The following is a 21,090-nucleotide window of genomic DNA, read 5'->3' on the forward strand; positions in this document are numbered from 1 at the left end:
TGAATATTGGGACATTGAGTTGACTCTGAAAACCAGTTTTAAAGTCCCAGTGATCATCGTCACACACACATCTGGGTGTGGTGAAATTTGTCCTTTGCATTTAACCCATCCCCACTTGATTTTTGATCCACCCCCTGGGGGAGAAGTGAGCAGCAGCGGTGCCGCGCTCGGGAATCATTTGGTTATCTAACCGCCCAATTCCAACCCTTAATGCTGAGTGCCAAGCAGGGAGGCAATGGTTCCTATTTTTAAAGACTTTGGTATGACCCCGGCTGGGGTTTGAACCCACAACCTTCCAGTCTCAGGGCTGGCACTCTACCACAAGGTCACTGAGCTGGTTTTACGAATGAATAGATGGACACGTCCTTTTTACATGTTCCGGAAGCTAGCTCATTATTTCTCATGTTACTAGACTGTGGCTTTAATAAAAAGCTGGAACCTGGAGGCCAGAACTAGCACTAACTGGGTACAGCAGAGCAAAATAACTGAAAAGACAACACAGAACCTGTTCAACTCAATTTAAAAGAGGAAGCTAGCATGTAGCGTCAATGATGTTTGTACTGTACTGTACTTAATGTATGGTTTTATTTTTGTTTTATAAAGGAGACTACACAACATAACAGATGTGAAACTTAATTAGTCGACAGCTAGTCAACTAATTAAGCTTCACATCCGTTAAGCTAGCTCATCCGTCTGAGCTCCCAGTATTGTCAACTCGTGGTAGAGTGTCCGCCCTGAGGCTGGAAGGCTGTGGGTTCAAACCCCGGCCGGGTCATACCAAAGACTATAAAAATGGGACCCATTGCCTCCCTGCTTGGCACTCAGCATTAAGGGTTGGAATTGGGGGGTTAGATCACCAAATGATTCCCGAGCACGGCACCGCTGCTGCTCACTGCTCCTTCTCCCGGAGGGGATGGATCAAAATCACACGGGGATGGGTTAAATGCAGAGGACAAATTTCACCACACCCAGATGTGTGTGTGATGACGATCATTGGGACTTTAACTTTAACTAATGTTTAAAGTTTTCATGATATTAATTTATTGGTCGTCTTTATTTTTGTATGTCTAATTTTTATTCCTTGTATAGCACTTTGTATGCAGCAATGGTTGTCAAACAAAACAACCTCCTTTCCTCTAAGCAAGATCTGAACCAGTTTAGGGCTGTTCCATATCATCCTCCCCAACTTTTCAACCTACCCAACAAGCTATTATGATTTTATATGATCTACTAGTTTAAGACCCCGACGTTGCATGATGACTATAATGAATATAATAGTTTTCGGCTGGATCTAATCTGTCTCATGGTCAATGGGCAGAATGTTAAGATGGCTGACCATCCCTATTGAAAACATCCATCCATTTATTCATTTTCTATCGTGTTTATTTTGTTCAGGATTATAGGGACCTGGAGCAGAACCAAGCTAACAACAAAAGGAAGTCTAAATCATGGAATAAATGGCAGAGATTGCACAGACGTCAGGTGGATAAATCAGTGGCTCATGCTTAGTTAAATAAAGATGCTGCATTAGAAAAACATGTGTCAACTCAAATATGCTGCGGTGAACGAGCACCTGTGTATTAGTCTTGGTTTTTGCCTTGTTTTACCACAAAGTGATCATGCGCTTCCTGCCATGAGGATGCGCAAAACAAGCACTATGCCTTCTCCACCCTCTCATCTACTTCTTTTCACACAGTGTTCTATCAGTTGCAAAAGATCCAGTTCTTCGAGCTGACTTTTTGAAGTCATGACAAAATGAGATCCACAAAAACAAAGCAAATTAAAATAGATTTTAAATGCCCAGTAAAGTGTAATGTTTCTTAGTACATTACATATGTGTTTGTAGATAATTGCTGAAATGATGTCAAAGACTGAGAACTGTGTTGTAGTCGTTGATGGAATGATCACGTTAAACTGTTGTTCACCTTTTCAATTTTTCAGGGCTAGGCTAAAACAGTAACCAGTGTGAGTTAAGTAATTTACATGGCCAATTTCTGCAATGACTACCACAGCATGTCGACAGATTCTGTTCTCACTTGCCTTCTCTGGAACTTTTATTTTCACTTTACAGAGCTTTAAAGTGAGGTTATATAATTGGATATCCAGGCCTTTATAGACAGTGGTTGCTGTGACATATTTTACCCACACTTCATTTCTTTGCCTGCATGCATGCTGTGCCAGCAGACTTTGCAGACAGAAACCAACCATAACCTCTGTGATCTGTGACGCAGGTGTCATATAGTGACCACTTCCTGTGGAAAGAGCCGCAAAAGCAAAGCTAATGTAACACATGCTCATACAGGCACACGCTATCCATAGTTTGTCCCAGTTTGCTATAGAAAACAGAATGTTTATATGAAGTTGTTGTCGCATGAATGCCTTTATTGATTTATGACTTGGATGATAAGGCATTCAAGTTCAACCACAAGCAAATACATACAAACAAAGGCATCTGAGGATAAGAAGATGGTGAGAGTTTTGACACTTGCTACTCGGGTGCGCTAAAGCACAGGCGCAGCGTCATGACACCGTTGATGGCGACCATCTTGGCAAAGACGAGGCGCAGGGCGAGGACGATGAGGGAAAGGAGGTTCACCGTCTTGTCTGCCAACAAAATGCACATTTAACTTAGCTCGACAGACTGCGCCGCTCACATGTTCAATACCAACCGGGACCCCACGCATCCTGGCACCGCCCTGTTCCACTGTCACCTGTGGTGGCAAAACAGAAAGTGACATGATGTGGTGACTCCATTATGTTTATAAGTGGCCTCATCCCAGCTCCTCACCTTCCTCGCACGTGTCGTTATGGGATAGCAGTGCCACCTGGTTATAAAGCGAATCGTCCGATATTCGCACGGGACGAGACTGCTCGAACATGCATCCTTTTCCCGCCTTTCCCGTGGCGTCGTGTCGGCTGAAGCCGGTGGCAAGACATGCACTCAGATTGCGCGACTCCATTTTGTAGAAGGACGGCTTAAATTCCTTCCCTAAAACAAAACCGAGCACATTCTTTCATCAGAGTCATCAACTAAACACAACCTTCGCTGCATACAAAGTGCAGTACAAGTAGCAAACAAGCTAACACAATGCTCAAACAAGCTAACAGTTAGCAAACGTTCTTCTGTTTCTTCTACTAATATCCGTTCTACCCGTTTTTGTATTTTCTGGCAGTCTAGATGTCTCGTGGCCTCCCACAGACATATAAGACAGACAATAATACAATATTAGTTTTACAATTGTGAGCCACAATTTAGTTTATTTTGTAGCGTGAATCCATAACTTACAGGGTTCCACTGTCACAGTAGTTCCAATTCCAAAAACTAATCTCCAATTTCCTGTCACACAACAATTGTTTCATTGACAAAAACCTGATGAGAACTATTGTGTCCTCACAACAAATAAAATTCATGTACAATAAATACAACATCACAGATATGTTGACCTGTGATTCTAGCTACAGGTTTCCATAAAATCTGGATACACGTCTATCGTTTAAGTCACTTAAAAAAAATGCACTGTTGACTTTCGAATATCTTCAAATCAAACAATGACTTTCAAATTTTAACAAATTTGCATTTACACAAACACGAAAACAAGAAAAGTTCCTGTTTCTGCTTTTAATTCAAACAAAACAATAAAATGTCTTAATTTTTTTTTTCCACTTACAGGCCTCCACTGTAATTTTGGCCCCACTTCCGAAAACTAACTTTCTGACTCCTGTCACACATTAGTTATTTCCTCTACAAGAGCCTTGTGACAAGCTTGGACAAGAACCTGATGAGAACCTCACATGGGCATCATTGCACTACGTTCATACACACTTTGTCCAATTTGTGATATTTTCTTTTAAGTTAACGTTTGAATTTCTAAAAATATATATTTTAAACACACGAATGGTGTCAGTCAAAGCATTGATTACAAGCCTCCACTGTCACCGATTCTGCTTTGAAAAATAATTTCCTGTTTTCTCACACATGATCCCTCAAACGAAAACGCCAATAAAACTAGAATGGCTCACACACTAAATATAAAATTCATCAGGTCATAACATTGTATGGCCTAATTTTCACACTCACCCAAGACCTCCAAACTCTTAAACGACTCTCATTTGTTCTTTAAATTAAATGATGACAAACATTATCCACTTGCACCCAAGTCGACTGGACATGACGTCACCAATGTTGGACCAACTAAATTTACTTGACGTGTTGCCATAACTCAAGAAAGATGTGCAAGGCCACAAAAACAAGCAACAGAATGACCCAAGAAGAGGAATCAAGCACAGAAAGAAAGTAAACATGTAATGATGCTGGTAATGTAGTACTGAAAAATACAAGCTCTCAAGATCTTACTCCTTTCCACAATCACTCTGGTTCCGCCCCCGAAGACAACCTTGAAGCCCACGGCAGCATCCGCACAGCAACACACACTGTGACACAAACCTCCAACCTCATTTGCCTCTGACCTTATTTTTTTTAGGTGGCATAGCACTTTAAGATACACAAAAGCACGCTGCTCTATACAACTTTGTTGGAGGTTCCACTCAAAAGCAATATTCACTTAAATTGACTAGGTTGCAGTAAAAAAGTCAGGCATTTTCTTGGCCAGCTGTCTGTCAATTGACCCCAGCTTTCTTTTCTGAGCAAAAGTAGCCTATAGTACAGTGTATAAAACAGCAAAAGGAAAAAAAGTGTACATTATGCTATGGAAATGGAGCAATTTCTGGAGAAATGCTGAATGACATATTATGGAAGCATGTGGAATGCTTTGGGATTATGGAATTACACTGCATGATATGGAATCACATGGAATTATGTTGAATGGTGAAGAACAATATGGAATGTAATTACGTTGAAGTTGGGACCGTTTGATTCAATTGTGTGTAAATAGGACGAGAAAAAATAATAAAGTTACAATCAAGGTTTTGTCTTTTATTTTGAATTTTTGAAAAAAAAATCGTTCGGACGGTACACAGTAAAGAAAGAATAAGAGAAATTGCACTTGACAAGTAATTTCTGGGGAAATTGCGCATCAATACTGAAATGCTAAGTTAAATTAAATGCTTGTTATGTGGAATGAATAATCATCAAAAGGATCTAACAATTTGTATACAGTAAACTCTTCTTCTACTCACAGCAGAGCATGATTGACAAGGTGCATGTGTGATGTCACTGCAAGAAGAAGTGAAGGCCCTGCCTCCTCAGCTACAAGTCAGTGCTCATGCAGACTTGGAGTGCAGACATGAATCGTGCGCTTGTATGTGTGCTGATGGCCGCTTGGAGCCTCGGTAAGGTTAACAGGTCATTGCCGCTTTCAACAGAGGTCTGACTTTATTGCCTTCTAACAGGAAGCAACGGCCAGACGGTGCACCAGCCGACACCGGACGTGCAAACAGTGGAGGGTGAAACAGTGACGCTGGAATGTAGCTATGACAGATCAGCGAGCAACGACTACATCTTCTGGTACAAACAAGAAGCAAACGCAGTGCCCGAGTTCATTCTGAGCCGATTTAAGCTCGGTCAAGGCAAGACGGAGGAAAAGTACACAAAGAGGTTTCACTGTAGAGTGAACGCCAGTACCTCGCAAGCTCCTCTGCATATCGACAATGTGAAGCCCAGCGACTCGGGAGTCTTCTACTGTGCCCTGCAGCCCACGCTGACACATCCACTGACGTGCCTGTACAAAAACACCTGCACCCGCCTTATTTCACAAGTTACAGTAAATGGGTCACAGTGTAGCAGAGCTACAATTCAACGTGATAACATGCTAACAACTCAGCGTGAGGATGATATTTTCATTGTGAAGCAACAGGCCTTAAAATTTACTTTGTAACTAAGGAGATTTTGGATTCTTCTTTCCATTCTGCACTGTAATGAGCTTCCTATCTGCACCTCAGTTTAGTGTAATCTAATAGTAGTACAGTAATATAAATTCCTTCACATCTAATACCTCAATTTCCTCCCCTTATTTCTTACTCATCACTGGAGCAAGAGGATACAAGCAATACCAGAAGATTTGAGACAGGTGCTACAAACCTCAGAAGTCAATGAGTGGACCAATGAACGCTGACACTGCACTGACATCAGTATTGGGCAAGCTAGTTGGCAAATGTAGCTCGCCAAACTACAATGAAATGAAGGAAGTGGCTAAAATAGTACATCAACATTTAAGATCGAGCAAATGTTAGGAATGGTGGTGTGGTGACACAGTGGTACTGAAAATTGGGACATTGAGTTGACTCTGACAACCAGTTTTAAAGTCCCAGTGATCATCGTCACACACACATCTGGGTGTGGTGAAATTTGTCCTTTGCATTTAACCCATCCCCATGTGATTTTTGATCCACCCCCTGGGGGAGAAGTGAGCAGCAGCGGTGCCGCGCTCGGGAATCATTTGGTTATCTAACCGCCCAATTCCAACCCTTAATGCTGAGTGCCAAGCAGGGAGGCAATGGTTCCCATTTTTATAGACTTTGATATGACCCCGGCTGGGGTTTGAACCCACAACCTTCCAGTCTCAGGGCGGGCACTCTACTACTAGGCACTGAGCTGGTTTTACGAATGAATAGACGGACACGTCCTTTTTACATGTTCCGGAAGCTAGCTCATTGTTTCTTATGTTACTAGACTGTGGCTTTAATAAAAAATTTTGGAAAAAAAAATCGTTCGGACAGTACACAGTAAAGGAAGAATAAGAGAAATTGCACTTGACAAGTAATTTCTGGGGAAATTGCGCATCAATACTGAAATGCTAAGTTAAAATAAATGCTTGTTATGTGGAATGATAATTATCAAAAGGATCTAACAATTTGTATACAGTAAATACAACTGACAATGTCGCTCCGTGCTGGCTAACATTGACACATACCTGGACTTGTAACAAAATTAAAAATTCATTAAATATACAGTGGAGCCTCGGTTTTCGAACGTCCCGGTTCTTGAACAAATCGGTATTCGAATAAAAAATCGAGATATTTTTGCTTCGGATGTCGGACGAAATTTCGGTTGTCGAACCTCGCGAGATGAGCCGAGAGGACCCGCATGCCAACTGACTCCGTTCGTTATTACATTCTCGTTACTCTGAGGATTGCGTCAACTCTAATCATGCCTCCAAAGGAAGCAAGTGGGAGCAGTAAAGCCATCTTAAAACACAAATACGCTCTTAAAGCAATGTGACAGTGAGTGCCCGTCACGCTGCGGTTGCGCGATCGGACCTAATTAAGCTCCTTGCGCGCTGAGGTCCACTTAAAATTTGGAATGTACTTCAAGACATTAAAAACATTTTCTAATAATATATATAATAATGCGACCAGTGCGGTGCAGTTGCGCGGTTGGCGACGCGCTACGGTTTGGCGTTCGGCGGTGCGCTGCAGTTGCGCGATCGGACAAAAATGCGCAAATGAAAAAATGCTTAAAAAAGGCGGGTTTTTTTTGCTTGGAACGGATTACGTTTTGTCCGTTATTTGTAATGGGAAAACATGATTCGGAATTCGAACGATTCACTTCTCGAACAGAGTTCTGGAACGGATTGTGGTCGAAAACCGAGGCTCCACTGTATATCTGTTCATATTTCATTCAACATCGAAACACAACACACAACAACAAGATATGGAACAATAATATGGAATCACATGATATTATGTCGAAAAGAACAAAATGGAAAAGTTGTCGAATACTGAGTAATTACGTGGAATGTTGCGCAGTTTGAAGGGAAATGTTTGATTCGAGCTTTTGTAAACATGAAAGGGAAAAACAACAAAATTTTTTTTTTAATTTTTTGACTTTTATCTTGAAATTTCTAAATGGTTTCTGTTCCGGATTCACACAGTAAACGTAAAATAACAGGAATTGCACGGTATGTGCAACGATATGAGTAGTTGCGCATCAATACTGAAATGCTGAATTTAAAAAAATGCTTGTTATGCAGAACTATAATCATCAAAAGGATCGAACAAAAGTACACAAAACTGATGGTAAGTCGCTCCCTGGTCGCTAACATTGACACATACCTATTTATAGCCACATTGACAATTAATTCAATAAATTTCATTTAATATTTCATTCAACATCGAAACACAACAACAACAGCATAGCCATAGCGTAGCAAAACAAGAACTACCTAGAACCCATATTGTTCGCCTGGAGTGGCTGGGGTTGAATGTGAGGACAGGCTCGTTCGGTCAACAGGGAATTGGAGGTTCTAATGTGGCGGGGCCGGATGGGTGGCATCAAACTGTACAATTGATGGGCAAATGGCCCAGGTGCTTCTGGTGGTGAAGAGGACAAAGTGAAATACTGAATGATCAATAAACCAATCAACCAACCAATCAACCAACCAATCAATCAATCAATCAATCAATCAATCAATCAATCAATCAATCAGTCAATCAACCTTTATAGGGTACTTTTCATACATGGTGTGTTACTCACAGTGCTTTACATGTGTTAAAAACAAACGTCGAGTCCACCCACCCCAACGCCAGCTGCCTACCACAGAAATAAAGGTAAGGAATTGTTCTCGTATTTTTATTTTTTTTATTACTGTACTGTTACCATTTTATAACTGTTCTCACTTACACTGAAATTCAGTTTACATCGCTGCGTAGGAACGGATCGACGTCGTAGACCAAGACCCCCTATACTTCCTGAGTCTGGATTTCCAGGCTAACCCCAGGAAACGCTTTACCTGCACTTCATAATTTTTATATTTTACCACTAGATGTCAGTCTTGTACTACTTTTTCATTTGCTGACCTTTAAACTTGCTTATATGGCCTAAAATGAAGTCTGAGACTGTCACTAGATGCAGATTTGTACTTACCCAATTCTTCTTTAGACTCATGGTACTTTTTCTTATCAAATGGCAATATTGGGTGGACCAATATTTGCAAAATGAGAGGATAGTGCTTGCTTTTTTTCACTCATGTGTCATGGCGGTGCCCTAAATGCAAATTGAGGAGTGGCTCCAAATTGTGACGTATGAGCAGGGACGTGCGGTCAGAGGAGGCAAGGGAGGCCCTGCCATCATGAAAAGGGGAAAAATAAATTTAATTGTTTTTAATATAAAGTCGTTTTCTTTTTAATTTCAATAGTTTTGTATCATTTTGAACCAAAATTGCTGAAGTTTTATAGTTATTTTAAAACCGAAGACGATTCGCTCGGAGGAGCCAACTTCCTGTCTTAACTCCTCTGAGGATTGCGTAATCACACGGCTGCCTATGTTGACAGGCAGACAGTTAGACTGAATGCTCTCTGTCTTTATGTCACTGTTTAAGTGTTCAAACACTGTGGCTATATTAACTAATTTCCATAGTTACGCTGGTGTACATAATACCTTGTGTTTTTTGTCATCTGTCTGTAAAGTCGTGTTTCTTTAGAATGGATGAACGAAACGGCTTTGAAAAGAGACCTTACGGAGGCTACGAAAAATAGTTCTCCGGCCCTATGGCAGGGAGTGCTAGTGATCCCGGGATGCTTCATACGCCTCCCTGACAGGGGTAGGCAATTCTGGTACTCGAGGGCCGGTGTCCTGCATGTTTTCTATGTCACCCTGTTGCAACACACCTGATTCAAATGATCAGGATTGTTATCCAGCTTCTGCAGACCTTGCAGACTCTTGCTGACCATTTGAATCAGGTCTGTTGCAACAGGGTGACATAGAAAACATGTAGGACACCTGCCCTCGAGGACCGGAATTGCCTACCCCTGCTGTAGAATAAGAGATCTCCAGTTCAAATTTACAGTGAACAACTGAGGAGCAGTTGTCCATTTGTTTTGTTTTACATTGGTTTTTTTTTTGGGTTTTTTTTAATATTTCGTTTTACAATGGAGGATTACATATCCAAACAATTTTCAACGATGGATTTTCGGTCGAAGCAGGAGGTCATCAGTAAAGGAAGAGAAACTCCGGAGTTGAAAGGTTTGATTCGGACAACAGGACTTAGGAGCATGTCTTTTAAAAAGGAGTGGTACGCACTATCGAAAACAAGTTTTTGATTCCATGTGGTTTATTGAGTCTTATTATGTGTGAAGACTGCTGATATGAGATTTTAATTAAAATAGTTCAAATTAAATAATGAATAAGTCACACTAGAGCAGCGTTCCCCTACCTTTTTTGTGACATGGTTAGGTGCCGGACAAATTTTACCTTGGGGGGGGCGTCAGTGCTTCCCCAGTCATGAACCTCACCGCACGTCACTGTGTATGAGAGAGGCGCTTCAATGTGACACAAACCTACAACCTCATTGGCCACACCGACCTTCTGTGGCCTCATTGTTTGCTTCATATGATGTCGGCTCAGGAAGGAACTTCAGTCACACGTGAGTTAACATCTTGAATTCAGAAAAGGAGCCGAGTGAAGAGAAATTCCTTCAGCATGTTGCTGTCAGCTTGGTCGTTGCTCGTCATCATTGTGGCAGGTGAGTGCTGCAAGGCGAGCTCAACAGTTGCCCATCTTGTAAGTAAATGCTGAAATTAATTTTGTCCCATCTCTCAGGCACCAGCGGTGACGAGCTTTCGGCGGTCACAAGTGACGTGTTCGCAACAAAAGGCAGTCAGGTGACGCTGACGTATACTTACACAAAGGTTACAAGTTTAGATTGTTTTCATTGGTACAAGCAACTTCCTGGACAAGCACCACAATTGCTGCTTTCCCATTTCGGAGATAAATAAAGAGTAAACGGCAAGTTGTCGTTATTTGTGGGAATTGACAAGAAGCGAGTTCACTTGCGCATCGAGAATGTGTCATTTGATCACTCGGCAGTATACTACTGTGCTGTGAGGCTCACCGTGATACACGTGCCACATTCATGTTACAAAATAATTTCCTGCTCCTGAACTCATCACACTTTTCACTCATAGAGGGACAACATAACTATTTGTACAAACCCCAATTCCAGTGAATTTGGAACAATGTGTAAAATGTGAACAAACAGAGAATAGAATGATTAGCATATTATTTTGTATTTATATTTCCCTAGAATAAACCACAAAGACTTTTCACTTAGAGACAAGTCTGGACAACTGGCAACTCTAGCAATGGTCTCTACGATGGTCTATTTCCCACAAATAATGGGGGGCACCTGTATACAAATACATATTGGAGTTATTTATTTATTCATTCTTTTATATGTCCTTGTGAGCGTATTTAGCGTTGACTATCCAAAGTTAACACAGTAATTTAAGGAAGTTACATAACTTTAATATCACAGTACTCGGGTTATGTGACGAATCACAATTTTTAGCGGGAAACTTGAAACTGACATGGTATAGAAATGCCAATGTGATTAGGATACTCCAAATAGTCCTGTGTGAATGGTTGTTTGTCTATATATAGACTGATGGTTGTTGACTAAGATGGAATTTAATGTGAATAAAAGTGGTCTCAGAATCATTCACACTTCCATTCAGAGCATCACTGTGTGGAAACTGAACCTATGTTGGTCATGTTGTGTGACAAGTGGCTTATGAATAATCATGTTTTAAAAAATTTAAAAAAATCTATAAGAATATAACAATAATTATGCTTTGTTGAATAACAAAAAAAACTACTTAAGTTTGCTTTGGGGAAGAATTGTGTGTGACCTCCATGCAGTTCTGAGGCTGCCACTCAAACAAAAATACTTCCTGCCTGAGTTGCATACTCCAAATAGTCCAGTGTGATTGTTTGTCTGTCTACATACAGACGGATGGATGTTGACTCAATTTAATGTGAATAAAAGTGGTCTGAGAATCATTCACATTCCCATTCAGAGCATCACTATGTGGAAACTGAACCTATGTTGGCTGCTTACAAGTCAGGCGTGAGACAAGTGGCTTATGAATAATCATGTTTTTTTTAATAAAAAAAATCTATAAGAATATAACAATAATTATGCTTCGAATAACAAAAAAAACCCTACTTAAGTTTGCTTTGGGAAAGAATTGTGTGTGACCTCCACGCAGTTCTGAGGCTGCCACTCAAACAAAAATACTTCCTGCCTGAGTTGAAAATGCACAAAGCAAGCAAGGCTACGCTTGACTCTGCCCCCCTCAAGGTCAGGTGAAAAGTGGTGATGAATGTAACAAACAAAAACATGCTAAAGGCATTGATATCTCCCAGAAATGGGCAAGGTACGGCCCGCAGGCCACATCCGGCCCAAGGGCCCATTTAATCCGGCCCGCCAAACCTGAATAAATTGTCTTATTAAAATTTTTGGGGGTCATTTTCCCTGCAATTACTGTTTCCCCAATAGATGGGGAAGCGGCCGCCCGCGCATTTATTCCCGGAAGCCATGTCGGAAAGCTCGGTGCACACTCGCAAGTGGGTGTACCTACTAAGTAGTACGGACCCGGCGCACTCCGCGCTCTATTTCCATCCGTGCCAAATTTCTAGCGTGGGCTGTGACGTCAGTATTCTCGTAATTCGCGCGCTGAGTTTTCAGATAAAGTTTTACGCTAATGCCACCCACAAACCTTCCCCTGGAATCCTTCCATTAAAATGAATGGCCCGAGGAAAAGAAAGGTGGACACTGAGTGCCGAGTGTTTAAAAAAAAGAGTGGACCATTTGGCTCGACCTACGTGTGAGCAGACGCTCAGCCAAATGAACGTCAACAATACCCGTCACAGATCTAGGTTAACGAACGGACACCTCGGCTCTATCCTAAGAATTACCACAACAAATTTTACTCCAGACCATGATGCACTAGCAAGAAAGGGAGACCAACAATATGATTGATTTCTTTATTACTTTATTTAGATGTATTCTTTCACTGATTCTTCAAGATGATATATTTGGTCAGAATGTTTGCCGTATGATGTGATTTCGTCTCATTAGATAAACATATTTCATAAATCTGACCTGCAGGCGCTGAAATGATGGAAACTATTATTCATAATAACAGTGTCGTATTTAATGAGAATCACTGATAGTAGTTTTTGGGTGAATTTTTTTAATGCTGTTAATGAATGCATTTGTTTTCAAAAAGCTTTTTTTGAATATCCATGCTTTATACCTACTAACCTTTTAGCAACCTTTTATGCAATGACCTTTACATGTCATTTCTATTACTTCATACAAATGCTAAGTCCATCTGCTCCTGGTTCGGCCCCCCGGTCAAAATGTAGAACCCCATTCGGCCCGCAAGTCAAAAAGATTGCCCACCCCTTACAGACTAAAAAGCAATGTTATTAATAAAGATATTATTTATTGTAAGTTGATCTTTCTCTTTTATACTATAGCCCCTTGTGAGAGCTTGATGTCATTGAAATACTCCAGTTGGTAAAGTATTTCCACTCAAACAACACAAATCAACAACAACAATCTTAAACAACAGTAAAACCAAAAGAACCAGACCTCCATTTCCTCCCCACAACAAACATCCTGTTCCAGTACGCTTTTGAGACAGAAACCATAGCTGCTGTCATCTGTGATGCAGGTGTCATGGCGACCGCTTCCTGTGGAACGACCCCCCCAACCACCCCCCCCCCCCCACCCCCCCACAGACACTCACGTTGAAAGTTTATTAGTTTGATAGCCCAAGTCTTGATGGCTTTTTTTTTTATCATCAATACAACAATATAGCTGCAGTCTTTTCTACACATTCATTTGATTCAAACAGGAGGAAGCCGGTGGTATGGCTACTCCAGTGAGCCAAAGCACAGGCGCAGGGTCATGACACCATTGATGGCGAGCGTCTTGGCGAAGACGAGGCGTAGGGCGAGGACAGCGAGGGAGAGGAGATTCACTGTTTTGTCTGCCAACACAATGCACATTTTACTTGGCTCGACAGTCCACGCCTCTGGCATGTTCAATACCAACCTGGACCCAACACATCCAGGCACCGCCCTGGTCCGCTGTCACCTGTGGCGGCAAAACAGAAAGTGACATGACATGGTGACGCCATTATGTTTACAAGAGGCCTTATCCCAGCTCCTCACCTTCCTCGCACGTGTCGTTATGGGATAGCAGCGCCAACTGGTTATAAAGCGAATCGTCCGATATTCGCACGGGACGAGACCCCTTGAACATGTATCCTTTTCCCGCCTTCGCTGTGGCCTTGTGTTGGCTGAAGCCGGTGGCAAGACATGCACTCAGATTGCGCGCCTCAATTTTGTAGAAGGATGGCTTAAATTCCTTCCCTAAAACAAAACCGAGCACATTCTTTCATTCAGCAGAGTGATCAACTAAACACAACCATTGCTGCATACAAAGTGCAGTAAATTGAGCAAACAAGCTAACACAATGCTCAAACAAGCTAACAGTTTGCAAACGTTCTTCTGTTCTTCTACAAATACCCGTTCTACCCGTTTTTGTAATTTCTGGGAGTCTATAGGACTGTCTCAGAAAATTAGAATATTGTGGTAAAGTTCTTTATTTTCTGTAATGCAATTAAAAAAACAAATATGTCATACATTCTGGATTCATTACAAATCAACTGAAATATTGCAAGCCTTTTGCTATTTTAATATTGCTGATTATGGCTCACAGCTTTAGAAAACTCAAAAATCTGGCTGGTGAGCAAAAACGTTTATGTCAAGCAGTTTTACAATAATGTTATTAATGATCATTTGAGCTAATGTGTTATTTAAAAAATGTGCACTCAATCCAGTACCACAGACCAAAAATGAACAAATCAACAAGTTCGTATTCAATGTGAGGATAAAAAAAATATGCCCCGGCTAACCTTCTGTTTCCGCTTTTAATTAAACGAAACAACAAAGTGTCTTCTTTGAAAAATGTTGTCTTCACTTACGGATCTCCACAGTGACTTTGGTCCCACTTCCGAAAAGTAACTTATTATAACTTCCTGTCGCACATTAGTTGTTTCCTTAACAAAAACCTCATGAGATGTTTGAACAAGAATCTGATAAAAAGCTCTCACATGAATGATATCATTTTGTTCGCATAACTTTAGTCCAGTTTGTAATACATGCTGAGCAGTATAAAAAAAATGGACAGAGAAAATCCATTTTTTCTTTTTCATCCAATGTCTTTGACTTCGTACCACGGTTTGTTTTGCGATATTTATATTGTAGTAGAAAAACAGAACTTACGAGACTCCACAGTCACTCTGGTTCCTCTTCCGAAAACGAATTTGATGTTTCCTGTCACACATCAGTTGCCTCTTCAACAAAAACCTCAAGAGGAGCTTCAACCTGAAAAAAAACAAGAACTCATATGGGACGAGACAACTCAGGTGGTAAAGCGATAGATTTCGAGGCCGAAGGTTGTGGGGTTGATCCTGAGCCCCCGTGACCGTGGCTGAAGTGTCCCTGAGCAAAACATTGACTCACCAGACTCTCCAGATGCTGATGACGAGTCAAGTGTTAATTCTCTTTGAGTGCCTTGAAGGTGGAAAAGAGCTAAACAAAAAAATCCCTTTAATCTTCATGCCCCCACAAAAAAATAATAAAATATCATCTGATCGTCATTTTAGACATTAGTTCCAGCTGCATTTTCCCAATTACCAGTTGTGAAACTCAATCTAGTTTCACATTAGCTGTAGGCCTCTTTACTGTGGCATCCATCAGGGCACCAGTACCCATCCCGTTGACTTTATGTTAACTGGATGTCCTTCTCCTTGTCCATGCGATGACCTATAAAAGGAAACTACAAGCTACATGATATTAGAAGATGCTACTGTTTTCCACCGTCACGCTTGTCCCACCCCCTGAGAATATCTGATTGGCCACAGCAGCACCCTTGCAGCAACGCACACTGACACAAACCTTCAACCTCATTGGCTACGCCCACGTTCTGTGACCCCACTGTTTGCTTCAACTGATGTTGGCTTAGAAAGGAACTTCAATCACCAGAAGAAGAGCAGAGTTGAGAAAAATTCATTCAGTATGTTGCTGTCAGCTTGGATGCTGCTTGTCATCACTGTGGCAGGTGAGTGCTGCTTGGCGAACTCAAGAGTTGCCTATCTTGTAAGTGAATGCTGAAATTTATTTTGTCTCATCCTTCAGGCACCAGCGGTGATGATCTGGTGGCGGTCACGAGTGAAGTGTTTGTAACAAAAGGCAGCCAAGTCACACTGTCATACATTTACACCAGAAAGTCTTCTAGTGATGATTTATACTGGTACAAACAACTTCCTGGACAGGCACCACACTTCCTGCTTTCTCTCTGGATAAATGGCAGGACATTAAGTGCCATGCCGGGAATGTCGGTGAGCGTGGAAAGTGACAAAGAGCGAGTTCACCTGCACATCGAAGATGCGTCACTTGAACACTCTGCAGTGTACTACTGTGCCGTGAGGCCCACAGTGACACATGGGCCACATTCTCGTTACTAGAACATTTCCTGCTCCTGAACCCATCACGATTCCCTCTAGTAGAGGCACAACTTACTTCAAAAGACAAAACCCCAACTCCAATAACAAATGCGTTTTCACTTATGAAGTACTTGTTTGGAAGTGGAGAGGACACTAATGAATGAATTTTTGCTTGACTCACTACAGTGTAGTGACTACACTATAGAATTCTAATCAACAACGAAAAATAGATATTAAAGCGTGTACAGTAAAACCTTTGACTTTGACCATAATTCGTTCCAGAAAACTGATCGGACACCAATTTGGTGGGAGTCTGATTCAATTTTTCTTATAAGAAATAATGGAAAATTGATTAATTCGATCTGACGTAGCAACAATGGACCCTTTGTGCAATAATTAGTGATGTTTGTGATGTCTATACTTATATCCTCTGGGAAGAAGAGTGGTGTGTTGCGCGCATGTCCGTCTGCCGTGTCCGTGTGGCGCACAATTGCCACGAACAAGAGACAGAATTCCATCAAGACGCACATTGCTGGAGAAAGGAAGCTTTTATACGCAACCCCTCATTGTGGGGGACAAACGAAACGTATATGATAACCGTTTTTGAGTTAAAGGCAGTCGATTTGTCTCTTAAGATCTGCCCAAATTTTTTTTCTTAAAAGGTGCATATTTTCTGGGTCCTTAGGTGTCCCTAAGTACGAATACGCCGCGCTTTTTTGTTTATGACGTCGCGTACACGAGATATGCGGCATCTATATATAGACTATGGGCTGATAGGTGCACAAAAATCGGAGCATTCTGACGATTTACAAGTGTAACGTGATGTAATTTATTTGAATGTTCAGAGTTAGTTGTGTTTTACACGTAACAGCTGTCTGCAACATGAAAGGGACCAGTTCCGCAATTTTCAATGGGCATGCATGTGCAACGCCTCCAGTCAACAGCGGCCGTCTGTATGGGGTATGGGGACCAGTCGTAAGAAAATGCCGAAGTTTCTATTGTTAGGTTACGGATTCTAGTTATTGATCTGACTCCAAATTGTGATCAACACTTAACTCATAAATTGCTATGCCCTAATCCACACACTGGCGCACCTAACAATTTTGCGAGTTCGTTCTGTCAAAGAGAAGACCAGTAGATCAATTAGACCAAATTTACCAATTATTTATTCCTGACAAAGCGCACTAATACAGGCCTGGGTCCCGGGTCCCTCACACTAAAGCTCGTGCGTTTTTGTGACCACCAAAAGACGACACATTCTTCCGGGTTGCCCAGTTTTAAAGAAACACAATATGAATATTAAAGCATGCAAAATATTGTGAGATGATTGGTGGATGGCCATCTCCTCCCCGTCCAGGTGTCGCTGAGGTCAGGCGGTTGGGTTTTCCCCTCGATGCCCAGTCCCATAGATGTGCTGTTGTTCTCCTTTCTCACCGACCTTGAGATTATCTCGTCCGGTACTCCCTGTCTGGGCCTATACACAACACTTCCAAGAAAACAAGTTCATGCAGTTTGCCTGCACATTCCTCGGCCCCCACCAATCCACACGAGCACTTCAATACTAGATATTAATATGATTATAAGTTTAATACAACCTTAAAAAATATGTTTGCAAACTCCCAAAAACACATTTTCCTTTATTATGAACACAAGTTGGCTTTCATAGCCGTATTTATTGGCAACAAACTTTCTGGGAAAACGGTACAAAACCATGGTACAATAAACGCAGTGGACTGAAGATTGCGGTACCATAAACGCAGTGGACGGCCGTGATTTGTTCAGCCTTGCGCCGCTACTTCCGGTCAGAAAACGGATCAGTGCTTCTCACGCATTCTGTTCCAGCTGGTGGTAACTGTTATGTCCTTACTACTTTCCGGGTTCTTAGGTAGCAAGAAAGGTTCGGGAAACGACGTGATGAATACTGCTTTATTTCTTCAACACCGTCAGTTCACAGGCCGTACATCACAACACTAAACGTCCCCGAAGCTGCCCCTCCCACTCCCGGAGTTTTCCCACTACGGAACATGAGTTAGCCCAAAATATACAACAGTAACCACGGAAACACTTCATGCACAGTGCCACGCGGCACTTGGAGCACGCACTGGACGGACGCGATTTGCAAGTCGGCAGTGCGCACTTTCGGCCTTGCTTCGCCACTTCTGGCCAGTGCTCCATGCCGTCGAAGCGTGAGTCATCGGCAACTGCGCACAGGCGTGGTCTGCCCACTCTCCGAGCTCGATTGACGCTGACATTGTTTGATTTGAAGGTATTCGAAAGTCAATAGTGCATTTTTTTAAAGTGACTTAAATGATAGCCGTGTATCCAGATTTTGTGGAAACCTGTAGCTAGGATCACAGGTCAACATATCTGTGATGTTATATTTATTGTACATGAATTTTATTTGTTGTAAGGACACAATAGTTCTTATCAGGTTCTTGTCAATGAAACAATTGCTGTACAACAGGAAATTGGAGATTAGTTTTTGGAATTGGAACTACTGTGACAGTGGAGGCCTGTAAGTTATGGATTCACGCTACTAAATAAACTAAATTGTGGCTCACAATTGTAAAAATAATATTGTATTATTGAATAATGTCTGTGGGAGGCCACGAGACATCTAGACTGCCAGAAAATACAAAAACGGGTAGAACGGATATTAGTAGAAGAAACAGAAGAACGTTTGCTAACTGTTAGCTTGTTTGAGCATTGTGTTAGCTTGTTTGCTACTTGTACTGCACTTTGTATGCAGCGAAGGTTGTGTTTAGTTGATGACTCTGCTTAATGAAATTATGTGCTCAGTTTTGTTTTAGGGAAGGAAATTAAGCCATCCTTCAACAAAATGGAGGAGTGCAATCTGAGTGCATGTCTTGCCACCGGCTTTAGCCGACACAAGGCCACGGCGAAGGCGGGAAAAGGATACATGTTCGAGGAGTCTCGTCCCGTGCTAATATCGGACGATTCGCTTTAAACCAGGTGGCTCTGCTATCCCAAAACGACACGTGCGAGCAAGGTGAAGAGCTGAGATGAGGCCACTTGTTAACGTGATGGAGTCACCACGTCATGTCACTTTCTGTTTTGCCGCGACAGGCGACAGCAGACCAGGGCGGTGCCAGGATGCGTTTAGTCCAGGTTGGTATTGAACATGCGAGAGGCGTAGACTCTCGAGCTAAGTTAAATGTGCATTTTGTTGGCAGACAGGATGGTGAACCTCCTCTCCCTCATCGTTCTCGCCTTACGCATCGTCTTTGTCAAGATGCCCGCCATCAACAGTGTCATGACGCTTCGCCTGTGCTTTAGGGCACCCAAGTAGCAAGTGTCAAAACTCTCACCATCTTCTTATCCTCAGATGCCTTTACTTGTATGTATTTGCTTGTGGTTGAACTTGAATGCCTTATCATCTAAGTCATAAATCAATAAAAGAAAAATCGATAAAACTCAAAATTTTGTATGGTTAATTGTTGGTGATGAAAAAGAGGCCATCAAAGTTGTCCTATTTTATGAAATTAAAGTATGTGTGCCTAAAAGTGCGTGTGTGTGTGTGCGTGCGTGTGTGCTAGCTATGCTCGCCAAAGTGTCGTCTTCGCAGAGTGCCAGTGGAGGCATTCATGCGACAACAACTTCATATAAATGGTCGGTTTTTTATAGCAAACTGGGACAAACTATGGATAGATATCAGCGTGTGCCTGTATGAGTATGTGTTACACTAGTTTTGCTTTCGCGGCTCTTTCCGCAGGAAGTGGTACTATATGACACCTGCGTCACAGATCACAGAGGTTATGTTGGTTGGTTTGTGTCTGCAAAGCCTGCTGGCACAGCATGCATACAGTTAAAGAAATGAAGTGTGGGTGAAATAGGTTACACCAACCACTGTCTATAAAGGCCTGGATATCCAATTATATAACCTCACTTTAAAGCTCTGTAAAGTGAAAATAAAAGTTCCAGAGAAGGTAAGTGAGAACAGAATCTGTCGACATGCTGTCGTAGTCATTGTAGAAACTGGCTATGTAAATTAAGCAACTCACACTGGTTACTGGTTTAGCCTAGCCCTGAAAAATTGCAAAGGTGAACAACAGTTTAACGTGATCATTCCATTAATGACTACAACACAGTTCTCAATCTTTGACATTATTTCAGCAATTATATACAAATACATATATAATGTATTAAGAAACATTACACTTTACTGGGCATTTAAAATCTATCCTAATTTGCTTTGTTTTTTTTTATGTCATTTTGTCATAACTTCAAAAAGTCACCTTGAAGAACTGGATCTTTTGCGACTGATATAACACTGCGTGAAAAGAAGTAGATGGGAGGGTGGAGCAGCATAGTGCTTGTTTTGCGCATCCTCATGGAAGGAAGCGCATGATCACTTTGTGGTAAAACAAGGCAAAAACCAAGACTAATACACAGGTGCTCGTTCACCGCAGCATATTTGAGTTGACACATGTTTTTCTAATGCGGCATCTTTATTTAACTAAGCATGAGCCACTGATTTATCCACCTGACGTCTGTGCAATCTCTGCCATTTATTCCATGATTTAGACTTCCTTTTGTTGTTAGCTTGGTTCTGCTCCAGGTCCCCATAACCCTGAACAAAATAAACACGATAGAAAATGAAGACAACAAGGCAAAAACCTAAAACCTAACCTAAAAACTAATACACAGGTGCTCGTTCACCGCAGCATATTTGAGTTGACACATGTTTTTCTAATGCAGCATCTTTATTTAACTAAGCATGAACCACTGATTTATGCACCTGACTTCTGTGCAATTTCTGCCATTTATTCCATGATTTAGACTTCCTTTTGTTGTTAGCTTGGTTCTGCTCAA

The 21,090-nt window shown here is 41.6% G+C and overlaps 2 protein-coding genes and 1 gene segment (V, D, J or C); 1 reads left to right on the forward strand and 2 right to left on the reverse strand.

The window, feature by feature from the left end:
• Positions 1-2,350: 2,350 nt before the first annotated feature.
• Positions 2,351-21,090, reverse strand: part of LOC148379525 (T cell receptor alpha chain MC.7.G5-like) — a 34,980-nt gene continuing 16,240 nt past the window's right edge. For all 4 annotated transcript variants that reach the window (XM_088367007.1, XM_088367006.1, XM_088367005.1 and 1 more), the window contains 4 exons: positions 4,355-4,416; positions 2,789-2,989; positions 2,670-2,711; positions 2,351-2,604 (listed from right to left, as the gene is read on the reverse strand). In XM_088367007.1, coding sequence (XP_088223133.1) covers positions 2,489-2,604; positions 2,670-2,711; positions 2,789-2,989; positions 4,355-4,416 — 421 coding nt within the window. In that variant the 3' untranslated portion in view covers positions 2,351-2,488. The remainder of the gene's footprint in view (positions 2,605-2,669; positions 2,712-2,788; positions 2,990-4,354; positions 4,417-21,090) is intronic.
• Positions 5,169-6,354, forward strand: LOC148379526 (T cell receptor alpha variable 13-2-like; the record flags this gene model as incomplete). The annotated part of the segment is given in 2 exon segments: positions 5,169-5,289; positions 5,350-6,354. Coding segments are annotated over 2 exon segments (606 nt in total), but the record flags the coding sequence as incomplete, so codon positions are not given.
• LOC148379527 (T cell receptor alpha chain MC.7.G5-like) overlaps positions 12,867-21,090 on the reverse strand; it is a 34,412-nt gene continuing 26,188 nt past the window's right edge. Inside the window, exons 3-6 of the mRNA XM_088367008.1 lie at positions 14,734-14,792; positions 13,919-14,119; positions 13,800-13,841; positions 12,867-13,734 (exon numbers count right to left, since the gene is read on the reverse strand). Coding sequence (XP_088223134.1) covers positions 13,619-13,734; positions 13,800-13,841; positions 13,919-14,119; positions 14,734-14,792 — 418 coding nt within the window. The 3' untranslated portion in view covers positions 12,867-13,618. The remainder of the gene's footprint in view (positions 13,735-13,799; positions 13,842-13,918; positions 14,120-14,733; positions 14,793-21,090) is intronic.

Source organism: Syngnathus floridae, chromosome 22 (assembly GCF_059516105.1).
Source record: "Syngnathus floridae isolate MCC-2025c chromosome 22, RoL_Sflo_1.0, whole genome shotgun sequence".
Classification (NCBI taxonomy): domain Eukaryota; kingdom Metazoa; phylum Chordata; class Actinopteri; order Syngnathiformes; family Syngnathidae; genus Syngnathus; species Syngnathus floridae.